At 36.7% G+C, this 13664-nt stretch overlaps 1 protein-coding gene across 1 annotated transcript in view; it reads right to left on the bottom strand.

The window, feature by feature from the left end:
• LOC131748042 (tudor domain-containing protein 1-like) overlaps positions 1–13664 on the bottom strand; it is a 35239-nt gene that overhangs the window by 3771 nt on the left and 17804 nt on the right. Inside the window, 6 exon segments of the mRNA XM_067023188.1 lie at positions 1237–1356; positions 1851–2126; positions 5766–5876; positions 8618–8755; positions 9117–9144; positions 9146–9360. Of these exon segments, the coding sequence (XP_066879289.1) occupies positions 1237–1356; positions 1851–2126; positions 5766–5876; positions 8618–8755; positions 9117–9144; positions 9146–9360 (888 nt within the window).

The raw sequence follows: 13664 nt of genomic DNA, 5'->3' as shown, positions 1-13664 counted from the left end.
CCTGTGCGCCATGGCCGCTGAGCCTGTGCGTCCGGAGCCTGTGCTCCGCAACGGGAGAGGCCACAGCAGTGAGAGGCCCGAGTACCAACCCCGCCAAAAAAAAAAATTCAGGAAAAATTTTCAAAACTGAAGCTCATGAATTTCTAAAGAGCCCACCCACTGGGTGCTCAGTACAATGGTGAAAAGAAAAACAGTGCTGAGTCACATCATAAAATTCAAAATTTGGGATGAAGAGATTACCAAAAGTTCCAGAAAGAAGGAAAAAAATTCATACAAAGTTTGGAGAACCTGAATGACATCTACCTCTCCACCAGCAACACCCACAATGCCTTCAAAATTTTAAAAGAAAGATGATTTCCAACATAGAATTCTATCTATAGGTAAGCTATCAAGTAACTATTAGGGTAGAATAAAGACTTTTTCAAACATGAAAGATAACAAAATTTATTTACATGTACCTTTTCTCAGCTTCTAGAGGATGAGATAGAAATACCAAAATATTAAATCAAAAGTAAAGGATCCAGAAAACAAGTTGCGACGAGGGAGGGAGAAATCTAGCCAACAAGGTGGGGTGGGAGAGAAATCCAAGAAACATAGGGGGTTCGTGCTGAAACAATCTCCAGCATGATGGTGAAAGAAAAATTTCAGGATGACAGCTCAGGTCTGGAGGACAAGCAGTCTGAATAGGAGTGGGTCAGAAGGCTGTAGCTGCCTACAATATGATAAAAGTTGATAAAGTACAGGCAGTATTCATGGAGAGAATTTATACCAATGCAGAGAACTGGAGATCATTAGTGAAAGTACATAGAACACTAGTAACAAAAAAGGCTGCAAAATAAAAATGTAATTATAGTAACTACATGGGTAGGCTGTGAATACTATTTATGCAAACCTAATAACATAATACAGAACACTTATCTAAACAAAAATTATGACACATTTCTACTGGGAAGAAAGAAAGGGAAATTGTAGATCTAGTTGTCATACAAAAGAAGAGGGAAACTAAATACATTTTTAAACTGTAAATCTAAATTTTTTTTTCCCGCCAGGGAAGCCCCACATTCATGTTTTTATAATTAAATTTTCCTTAAGTGTTATTATGATCAATTGAAACACTGAGTGAAACAGAAATCATCACCTTCTTCTCCCCATCACTTCCTAAAGAATTCAGGTAAGTTCATTCTACACTTTAAAAGACCAGCATAAATATGTCTCAAACTTTGTTTGGTTTCTTACCTGGCATTTCATTTGGTAGAGCATAAAACAAGTTTGGGTTTACGATTTCTAATATGCTTGCCTGTACAGTTTTATTAACTGGCAATTCTATTGTCCTCCACTGCTCAGCTGAAGAGGTGGCTGAAAACATACGAAATACAGGTCTCTCATGAAAAAGATAAAATTTAGTATTCTACTGAATACCAACATTCCCAAATTCCCAAAACAAAAATCTGTATTTTCATAAAACAATCTGTTTAATTTGAGGGATTTTGGTGTGCATTACAAAAAAGTTCAATCTATAATATGAATCCTTAAACTATTACATTCCTATAGTATATTTCAGTAGTATATTTCCATTTCTGTAGTATATTTAATTCTTAAAATTTACTCAAACTTTAAAGGATACATAGCTCTATGATACACGTCTGCCTAACAAGTAATTACATTAAAAATGAGTAGTGTTTAATAAAAAACCATGTTTCAATAAATATTAAACTAACTTTACCTATTACTAATCTATTTCCACAAAGCATATTTCTACAGGAAAATCAAGTCACTTGGAATAGAAAAATTTTCATAGCCTATAAAAGCAAAGGATAACATAAATTTAAATAGCAGTTTAAAAATGTTACCTTGAAGCCACTGGGCATCAATTTGAAGACCATGTTTATTAACAGGACTGTTTTTCACTAAGTCTTTACATGGTGAACTAGCTTTTAAAACCAGATGTTCATCAATCAGAACATCAGCAATTACCCTGGGATAACAAGTGGAAAGATCGGTGAGTTCAATTCCCACTCCATTTTCAGTGATTTCAACCACTCGGGCTTGGAGTTTTATCCCTGTGACACACATCTGAAATCTTGCTATGGCTTCTCTGGTCCAGTGTTTGTTTCTAGGCTGTATAGCTAACAAATAAAACAGCATTAAGAAGAATACTGCCCTTAATATGTTTTCTTTTTATTTAATTTTTGATAGTTTGATTACTATGTGCCTTGGCATGTTTCGCCTTGGATTTATCCTATATGGGACTCTCTATGCTTCCTAGACTTGATTAACTATTTCCTTTCCCATATTAGGGAAGTTTTCAACCGTAATTCAAAAAGAGTCACGTACCAAAATGTTCATTGAAGCTCTATTTATAATAGCCAGGACATGGAAACAACCTAAGTGTCCATCGACAGCTGAATGGATAAAGATGTGGCACATATATACAATGGAATATTACTCAGCCATAAAAAGAAACGAAACTGAGTTATTTGTAGTGAGGTGGATGGACCTAGAGTCTTTCATACAGAGTGAAGTAAGTCAGAAAAACAAATACCGTATGCTAACACATATATATGGAATCTAAGAAAAAAAAAAAAGGTCATGAAGAACCTAAGGGTAAGAAGGGAATAAAGACACAGACCTACTAGAGAATGGACTTGAGGAAATGGGGAGGGGGCAGGGTAAGCTGGGACAAAGTGAGAGAGTGGCATGGACATATATACACTACCAAACGTAAAATAGCTAGTGGGAAGCAGCCGCATAGCACAGGGAGATCAGCTAGGTGCTTTGTGACCACCTAGAGGGGTGGGATAGGGAGGGTGGGAGGGAGGGAGACACAAGAGGGAAGAGATATGGGAACATATGTATAACTGATTCACTGTTATAAAGCAGAAACTAACACACCATTGTAAAGCAACTATACTCCAATAAAGATGTTTTAAAAAAAAGAAAGAATTCTGTGCCCCAAAGCTGCATTTTTTGCCTCAATAATCCAGGACTGGACCCTCCCCAAGTTTACCATTCAGGTCAGTGATTCTGAATATCATTTCTCAATAATCAATTATATATCTACATCCTCAGTGCCTGAGTTGCAAATAATGCATCTACAAATATACTACTGTTTTAGGAGGCTCAGGATCCGTCTTTACTTTCCTCACTAACTTATCTTCACCTGGCAGTTTTCGCAATAAGCAAAAATAGAATTATTTTATTTTAAAAGCCACTATGGGGGCTTCCCTGGTGGCGCAGTGGTTGAGAGTCCGCCTGCCGATGCAGGGGACACGGGTTTGTGCCCCGGTCCGGGAAGATCCCACATGCCGCGGAGCGGCTGGGCCCGTGAGCCATGGCCGCTGAGCCTGCACATCCAGAGCCTGTGCTCCGCAACGGGAGAGGCCACAACAGTGAGAGGCCCGTGTAACGCAAAAAAAAAAAAAAAAAAAAAAGCCACTATGGTTACATACACAATGATGAGTTATCAACTATTCTGGTAAAAGATGTTAAACGTACACTTTCACCTTTGTGGACAGTTTTCCAATGATAATTTCAAAATATCATTTTTAATTATTTAACCAAAAATTATATTTCTGGGATAACTTTGGCTTATACCCTTATCTTCATAACAGTGGTTCTCAAATGTGAGTGTGCATCTGTATTACGTAGAGGGCTTGTGAAAACACATTTTGGGGCCCCACCCTAGAGTTTCCAATTTAGTAGTAGGTCTTGGGTGGGGACTAAGAATCTGCATTTTTAACAAGTTCTCATGTTGATACTACTGGCTGTGGGGTGGAGGGGTCATATTTTAAGAAACACTGACATAAAACATGGTGATTAAAAACAATAATCCAAAACATACTTAGTGTAAAATAAGTAGAAAGAAAACAGGCAAAAGGAAAAATAAAAAGCATCTAATGCTTCTAGACATGACCACTATTAACATTTTGGTATCCAAGCTTTCATAATCTTTATGTGCATATGGAAGTACACATATGCACATATATAGTCATAATTCTTTTATAAAGAAATTTTTATAATAATAAAAAGTTATAATGTTAGGCACTATTCAGTGCTTTATGCCTTGTATCTCTTTTATTCTTAATGCCTTTTTGAGGATGGTACCATTATTTTCCAGATGAGGAAAAGGAAGCACGGAGTTTAAACAGTTTACCTAAGGTCTCACAGCTAGTAGGCAGCAGAGCTGCTTCTAATCTGTCCTCTTAATCACAATGCCATCCTGCCATCTCTTTCATAACTTGCTTCCTTCACTTAAATCATGAACTAGTCTTCACATCAACACATATTTAACATTTTAATGACTGTGTAATAAGAACGAACACTTAACAGAACTTTGAGTGCCAGACCCTGATCTAAACATTCATTTAATAATCTGCACAACAAACCTATGAAATAGGTACCACCACTACCCATTATATGGATCCTCATTTAACCAAGCCTCTACTATTGGCTATTTAGGTTGTTTTGCTATTATTAGCAGCAGTATAATGAATTTCCATGTAGGTGAACTTTGTGAAATCACATGATTATTTCTTTAGGATGAATTATTAAAAGTAAACTTGCTAAGACAAAAGGTAAGAATATTTAAGGCTCTTAAGGAATCCTGCTTTAAAATGTCTTCAAAAGAAAGCATCGGTTTTCACTCCTATCATAAGTATAGAAAAGCAGCTGCTTCCTTACTTTGACATCAACACTGAACATTTTGGCCAGTATCTTTAAATATGTTTCTAAATTTTATAATATGAAACAGAAAATAACTTACACAAAATATTAAAATTATAAATATATTAATACTGAGAAGTTTATGTACTCTAAGTATTAGAAGACAGTTGAGAAAATTTCTTACTCTGCACCATACCTACTAGCCAGCACTGTATCCCCTGAAATGGAAGTTTTAAAAATTTGGATGGGATCATTTGGAGTTTATCTGCAGTAATTTCTTCAATGTTTCCATAATCCACAAACTGTACTTTAATGTTTCCATTTGGTAAGATTTCCTTGACTAAAGCACGATACCAATTACCATCACCTAGATTTAACACAAAATTTGTAACATGGAATATTTCCCTTCTATTAAGGTTTGAAATTTTTATCTTGAAAAAGACCATTCTTTGTCTAAAGTAGCTAATATATTTCTCTTCCCAGACAACACCTTTAGTTTTTAATTCAGAAATCCCTAGGAGAATTCTCAAGATTCATTCTTAGAATATCAACAAAGTTTTTATAGCATCACACTTTAACATCTACTACAAAGATTTCATTCATAACCTAACCAATAAGCAGAATATTAAGTGAAGTAAAGACTTAATAAACTTGGTCATATTTGTCAAACTGTAAGACTTATAATATTCTCACCGCTAATGAGATTGTTTCACTTGTTACTTGGTAAATAATAGAAAAAATAAACAGAAAAACATGCAATGAAATTAAGGTGTTTTTCATCAAACATATTTTCAAAATAAACATGCACAGGGTGACCAGAAGAAACAATGAATCTGCAGTGAACAGGTTTCCCATTCTCTAGCTTTTAATATTATCAGAAATTCTGGAAAGAAAAGCATTTGACAGTTAGGTAAGAATGTATCATTTGGAGGCTCCTTGTTACAAGGAGAGACAAAAAAACACGGTATTTTAAGCATTCATTTAATTTTGATAATGAAAAATATCTGCTTAAACATCAGGAAGAAAATACATTAAAAATGAGGTTTGAATGTCAAGAAATAAAAGATTCTAATATAGTCAATATTGTGCCAACTGCAACTTACCTACAAAAAAAGCACAACAAGGTTGCCCTACTTCTGCCTTAAAAATATTAGGCAACTTCTGCTGGCAAAATTCTGCTACCAATTTGTTCAAGTCACTGAGTTTCTTTAGAGCTGAAAACACAATACACATAGTGTTTAATATTTAAAAAACATGCAGAGTAACAGATTTTCATTTAAAGTTGGAAAGTGTGTTGATCATAAAAACCCAGGCACATCCCCAAGCAACTATAAAATACACCAAATACCCTTCCCTTCTCCTTATTAAGAAATTGGGCAAATAAGTCATTATTTAGTTAATACTCTCAGTAAACCCCATACAAACAAATTTACTGGGCACAGAGCCATGATTATGCCATTGTTGGCAGTATGCTAGAGCATGAGCTTTGCATGTGGACCAGGAAACAGTGCACAAGCCCGCACAGAAAGGAAGTTACATATAAGCTGTCCTGAAGCAGTATATGTAATTACTAAATGGTTGGCGCAGATAGTGTCTGCTAAGGACTTTCAGAGAGGTGAGCTCTGTGCACTAAAGGCTTCATAGAGAAATCTGAAGTATGACTTGTTTGCTAGAAAAGGAGAGGGTATTCCAGAAAAAGAAATGGCTCTGAGGCAAAGTACCAAATTAAGCAGCCAAAAAATGCTTGCTGGGAGCAGTCTGGCAGAGAAGAGCAATGGAAAGGTGAATCACTGAGAAAAACACCAGAGATGTGCTTGGAAAGATACAGACCGTGGAGAGCTTTAAAATGCCAAGTAAAGGGATCTGAACACTATACAAGTAAAATAAAAATATCTTTTAAATATGTGGCGAAGACCCATTCACAGAAACGGAAATTAAATTGTATTGAGTTAAATTCTCACCTTTCAAATTAGTCAAAATAAGAAAGTTTAAGGACACACTGCAGGAAATGGTGTGGGAGAGGGCACTTGCGTACACTGATGGTGGAAATCAGCCTGGATGACCTACCTCTTGAGGGCACTCTCTCAAGAGCACAAGCACACATATCCTTTGACTTAATAACTATTGTACAATTTTAGGAATTTGTCTCAAGGATATAGTCTCAGAATAAAATCACAGATTACAAGAATTGTTTTTAGTAATAAATGCTTTTACACAGGAATCCTTCAGCTATCCATACCTAGGTTACCTAAATTAGGGTAAACCCACACAGGGGAATACCATGTAACCATGAAAAGGAATGAGGACGTACAGTGATGTGGTACCCTGGAACAGAAAAAGGACACTACCAGAAATGGAAAAGACATCTAGCGAAACCCAGATAAAGTCTGGAGGTTAGTTCATAGACATTTACCAATGTGGGTCTCTTAAGTTGTAACAAATGTTAACATCTTACATAATTGTGGTACTATAGAGAAAACTAGGGGTATACAGGAACTCTCTGTACTATCTTGGCAACTTTTCTGTAAATCTAAAATTATTCCAAAATTAAAAGTATATTTTAAAAAGAACGGAGGAAACACTATGTGAACTGATATCCAAGACAGAGTGGAAGAAAAAGGCAAAGTGCAAATATTATTTATTTTACCATTTATGCCTACATAAAAAGGAATATATATATCCAAACAAGCATATGTATAGAGTACTTTTGGAAAGATATTAAGAACATTGAGAAAAGGAACTGGAAGGATATTTAGAAATCTGAGAAGAGGAACTGGGAAACTTACTTTTCACTATATTCTCTTTTGTAACTTTAAAATTTGTACCATATGCTTGTACAATCACTTATGAAAATAAGAAAGTGGCAAATATTTTAAAATAGTAGCCTATCTACCAGATGATTCTGTATGAAGGGATGACAAATCTCACAAATTGGGAGCCAGGCAGGAACTTAGTTATCTAGGGTAACATCCTTATTTGACAGAGAGAAAACCCAAAACTTAGAGAGGTTAAAATCAATGATGCTCACCACAACGGCTCAAGGGAAAAAGACGGAAAACACAAAGCATTTGTGAGGATGTGGAGCAACTAGAATTCTCAAACTAACAACTGCCATGATCACTTTGGAAACGTTTTAGCATTCATGGATCAGAGCTGAAAATACACATACCCTTTAAGATTTGGCCAGTAATTTCATTCCTAGGTACATGTTCAATGGAAATGCATGTGCGCTAAATTTGTATGAGAATATTCTTACCAACATTTTATACTGAAAACTAGAAATAACCCAAATGTCCAACAGTAGAAAGGAACAGTAAACTGCAGTACATTCATACAATGGATCACTATGCAGCAACAGAAAACAAGCTACAGCCACATGTGAAAATGATGGTCCAAACTCACAAATGTGGAAAAAAAAAAAAAGCAACAAGGCACAGAAGAGTACATATTGTATGATTCCATTTATATAAAGTTCATAAATGGGAAAAACTAATCTATGCTATTATTAGAAGGCACGATCATGTTTAGTTCTGAAAGAAAGAAGTGGCAGTGATTGTCAGGAGACATGAAGGAAACTTCCAGGTTACTGGTAACCAGATGTTGGTTACACAAGGTTTTGACTTTGTGACAATTTGTTATGCTGCACTCGTATTTGTGCACTTATCTGTATGTATGCTGTACGTCAATGAGATCAACAATTAAAATTTTTCAAAAATGAATTTAGGAGACATTCTGTGAAATCTAAGCTGGTTTAAACAGAGACTATTGAACACAGAAATAATGTCTTACAATGGAATAAAAGGCAACCAAGTAAAACCAAATCTTTCTTGAAAGTACAAATACCCACTTGGCCTTTACTGGAAAGAGAACAGTTTCACCACCCAATAACAAACTTAACTTGACCTATTATCTATGCCAGTGTACTGTAAAGAGAAATAAATAAGAGTCAACTTACCATCCTCTTTAAGCACATGGCAGTAAAATTCTCCAGGACTATACATCATACAGACCACAACATCTACTGGCTGATCGACAGCAAGTTCAACCCACGTCCACTCCAACAGACTGATTTCTGCTTCTACACCCGAGGGAACTGCGTGAAAATGAATGGACGATTTGCAAAACAAATGGCCAGAGCGGGGAGTTGGAAGCAGGGCTGCTAAAGAGTCTGCTTTTGGAGAACTGAATGTCCAATGACTTTCTTAGTGACTTTGCAGGAAAGTTAGTTAGTATGAGAATTAACCATTACTACCTCACTGAATTCCAAATTTCAAATTCACATTTCTGATAGATCTTCAGCTGCCAGTGACCCAAACACACTCTTTAGATGAATGCGTGCTTTAAAAGGACAAAAGGTACTCAACATCAATTCTTGTTTAAAGTATGAGAACCCGTACATTCACAAGGCCACCTGAATTCCAGCACGGACATGATCTGGTGGACAATTTACTTACCACGGGCTTCTTTCATGTCACTGGGCTTTCTCTGTCACTACCCCCTTGTCCCCCACAGCAAAGCCTGCATCGATGAGCCCTTTGGTGACACTGACGTGGGGCGTCACAGACCTATCTGTAAGTTCCACCACGGAACTGTTTTCCAACTTGTCCACCACTTTCACTGTGATCATTTTGTTCTGTACAATTTTTCTCATCAGACAAATAGCTTCTGGAGTCCAAACTCCTAATGATGGCTTTACTCCTAACAAAGAATTTTTAAAAGAATGTTAAAATATTTCTTATTGCAAACCTTCACAAATTTAGCTCCTAATTTCCACAAACTTAAGGACTCTATGACAAACACTGGAACCAGAAAGTTCCATCTGAGGAGGATTTTCTAAACACGAAAATGAAGGCAAAATTATAAAGAAAAAGTCTGTAAAAAGCTTCTATATTTCTATGTAAACAAACCATCATAAATCCATTGATATGAAATGTCCAAAGAAGCAAATCTAGAAGACCGAGAGTAGATTAATGGTTGCCTAGGAAGCTAGGATTAAGTATATATAAATGGGCACAAGAGATCTCAGTGGGGTGATGGAAATGTTCCAAAACTGGATTATGGTGATGGTTGTACAACTCGGTAAATTAGTAAAAATCATGGAATTGTATACCTAAAACACTGATTTTTTTTTTTTTTTTTTTTTTTTTTTGGCTGTGCTGCACGGCTTGCAGGATCTTAGTTCCCCGACCAGGGATCAAACCCACGCCCTTGGCAGTGAAAGAGTGGAGTCTTAACCACTGGACTGCCAGAGAATTCCCTAAAACAGTGATTTTTATGGTATATAAATTATATGTCAATAAGGTTGTTAAGAAAATCACGAACAAAAGTATAAAGCAATCCAGGAAGAAACACCGGTCACTAATACTGACGTCTGAAACATCTGTAGCATTTACTGAAAGGGCACTTGCAAATCAACAACCCCAAAGTTATGCCAATTCATTTCATAAAATTAAGAGCCAAGTAACTTATGAAAAAACATCCAGTCTCAATGGTAATGAAGCAAATTAAAATGATTTCATTTTTAGCTTATCAAAATTGGCCAAGATGAAATAATACAGAAATATCTATTGGGCAGGACAAAAGTACCTTCAGTTTTTTAAATAAAAGACATTTTTCATTTTCACTTAAGACCTTTATTGAACAACATATTCACCCTTTTGTTCCACACCTTCTGTCATTTTTCAGGCAACTTCATAATTCCATCTTCCCAAAACTTTTTATCTTTTTCAGCAAAGAACTGTTCCAGGTACCTTTTACAGTCTTCCAGGGAACTGACATTTTTTCCATTAAGAGAATTTTGTAAAGACCGAAATAAATGGAAATCTGAAGGTGCAATATCTGGTGAATAAAGCAGATGAATCAGAACTTCCCAGGCAAGCTGTTACAGTTTTTAACTGGTCATCAAAGAAACATGTGGTCTTGCATTATCCTGATGGAAGATTATGCATTTTCCGTTGAGTAATTCTGGATGCTTTTCGTCAAGTGCTGCTTTCAGTTGGTCTAACTGGCAGCAGTACTTGTTGGAATTAATCCTTTGGTTTTCCGGAAGGAGCTCCTGATAGAGGACTCCCTTCCAACCCCACCACATACACAACATCACCTTCTTTGGATGCAGACTTGCCTTTGGTGTGGTTAGTGGTGGTTCATTTCGCTTGCCCCACGATCTCTTCCATTCCACATTATTGTACAGTATCCACTTTTTATTGCCCGTCACAATTTGTTTTAAAAACGGAACGTTTTCATTATGTTTCAGTAAAGAATCACATGCGGAAATATGGTCAAGGAGGTTTTTTTCGCTTATGTGGAACCCAAACATCAAAGAGATTCATATAACCAAATTGGTGCAAATGATTTTCAGCACTCAATTTGGTTATTTTGAATATGTCCGCTCTCCCCCGTGGTAAAATGTTGACTGTTCTCAATTATTGCTTTGATTTGACCGCTATCAAACTCAACTGGTCTACCCAACCGTGGAGCATCGCCCAGAGAGAAATCTCCAGCACGAAACTTCACTAACCACTTTTGACACATTTAATCAGTCACAGCACCTTCTCCACAAATCTTTTTGTGCATTTCAGTTGCACTTTTACCTTTCTTGAAAGAATAAAGCATAATATACCAAAAATGTTTTTCTTCCACCTTCAATATCAAAATGGCTACACAAAAATTCACCAATTTTGATGTTTTTTTTAATGCATGCTGATATGACAGCTGTCACATACAATCTAACAAAATTGTTTCAAGTGAAGTTAAAGACAACTAAGTGCTACTAGAGCCATCTTATGGAAAAAACCGAATGAATATTTTGGCCCACCCAATATTTGGTACACCAATGTGTCAAGGAATCGACTCCCTACTACGTTTCTGGTAGGTGTGTAAACTAGTTCTACCTTTTCTAGGGAACAATCATAATATGTATCACAAACATGAAAAGCATACCCACTGACACCTCCATTCCACCTAAGGCAGTATTTTTGCAAATGTAAGTACGTTTTTCAACCTATCCCAAGGAAATGATCTTTTTTTAAAAATTAGTTTTTTAAAAAAGATAATTAATTTTTAATTGAAGTATATTTGATTTACAATACTGTATTAGTTTCAGGTGTACAACGCAGTGATTCAGTATTTTTATAGATTATAGATTATGTTCCACTTAAAGTTATTATAAAATATTGGTTATATTCCCTGTGCTGTACTATACACCCCTATAGCTTACTTATTTTATACATAGTAGTTTGTACCTCTTCCTAAGGAAATGATCTTGGATAGGTTGAAAAATGTAGTTAAAAGAACACTGCTAGTAGCAAAAACTTGGAAATATCCTTCTGATAACTGGATACTAGTTAAATTATGGTACATTTGAATGAAAAGTTGCAGAAGCTAATCTTTCACGCTGGGAAGACGCTCCTGCTCCTAGTGGAACACATTATTACATACACAGTAATTTCTAAGCATATGATCGTTAATGTTCTTGCTTTTAAAAGCAGTTTCCCCCTAATTCCTGCAATTGACAGGCTTCTGTGATATGTATGGATAACGCAGGATCTATAAATAACAAAAAAGAATACTCAATTTCATAAACACAGGTACATTCAATTTCATTTTATTACAGATAGCAAAATAGTCATCTGTATTTCCTAAATGTTCCATTAAGGATTGTTTTTGTACTGAGGTAAGTTATAGCTAAACACATTCCGATCTACTTACTAGTTTAATTTCAATTCTAATGCTCTTAACTTTAGGTTTCAATATTTTAAGAATACGGAACTATAAAAATTACATACCTGCCAGCACACACTTAATAGCTTGCATTGGCAATTCCAACAACTTCAGAGTTATGGGGCAAAGTCTTGTCAAACTAAGAATTTCACATTTTCCATAGTCTACATAACCGACCAGTACAGATTCCTCAGAAGCATAATAAGCCAAAACAGAGGCACGGTACCACTCGTCATCCTCTAAAAACAGGAGAGACTCAATCTGAAACGGTTTTCCAATGTAGATATAAACAAAAATTTTTCCTCCTCAATTTAGATGGTCATTTGTAGATTCTATTTTCATGTAACATCAAGCTTTACTGAACTATGTATGCTTATTCACCATTCCTACTTTTCCTTATCAGAAGCTTTCAACTCCTGAAATGTCACCTTTATTCATCCCTTTCTCATGTTGTATGCTGCCATTATTTATTTACATGCTTAATCTCTCTAGTAGACAGTTAACTCAGTAGGACAAGGGAACATGTCCTCGTCATGTGAGTGAATCCATTAGGTCTTGACCAATTTTAGCATACCTGGCAGTATGAGTCAACCAGACTCCACTAACCAAGCCATAGATTTACCGGAGTCCTACCTGTCTCTCCCCTCCTGTGAGGCCACTGGCCCTCCCTTCAGCAGAGAACTGAACCCAGTCATCACAGGGTCATCATCTGTGCAGTTACAGAGGCTGGGCCACGACAGCTACGTGCCTCCAGACACTCTTGCTGTTCCAAAGAAAACTGGCCAAGACATGACCCTGGGAGGTTCCACATTCCCACAATGATATAAACAAATGTCTGTATCAGTCTCCAGAACTAAAGGGCTGATAAAATAAAAACCTCCATCATCACCCCGACCCAGCATTCCCCCCCTCCCAGCATTTACAGGTCCTCCTCCTCCCTTACACACTTTGATTCAGTTTAATTGGATATACTTTAAAACATAATTGGTGGGGCTTCCCTGGTGGTGCAGTGATTGAGAGTCCGCCTGCCGATGCAGGGGACACGGGTTCGTGCCCCAGTCCGGGAAGATCCCACATGCTGCGGAGAGGCTGGGCCCGTGAGCCATGGCCGCTGAGCCTGCGCGTCCGGAGCCTGTGCTCCGCAACAGGAGGGGCCACAACAGTGAGAGGACCACGTACCGCAAAAAAAAACATAACTGGTGCACTACTCAAACTTCAAATGCAGCCATCCAATGCAAAATGAAGACTTTCATTTCTTGGTACTTAATTGTAAGTAAAAAATT

Source organism: Kogia breviceps, chromosome X (genome assembly GCF_026419965.1).
Source record: "Kogia breviceps isolate mKogBre1 chromosome X, mKogBre1 haplotype 1, whole genome shotgun sequence".
Classification (NCBI taxonomy): domain Eukaryota; kingdom Metazoa; phylum Chordata; class Mammalia; order Artiodactyla; family Physeteridae; genus Kogia; species Kogia breviceps.
This window is presented reverse-complemented; position numbering and strand designations above follow the sequence as displayed.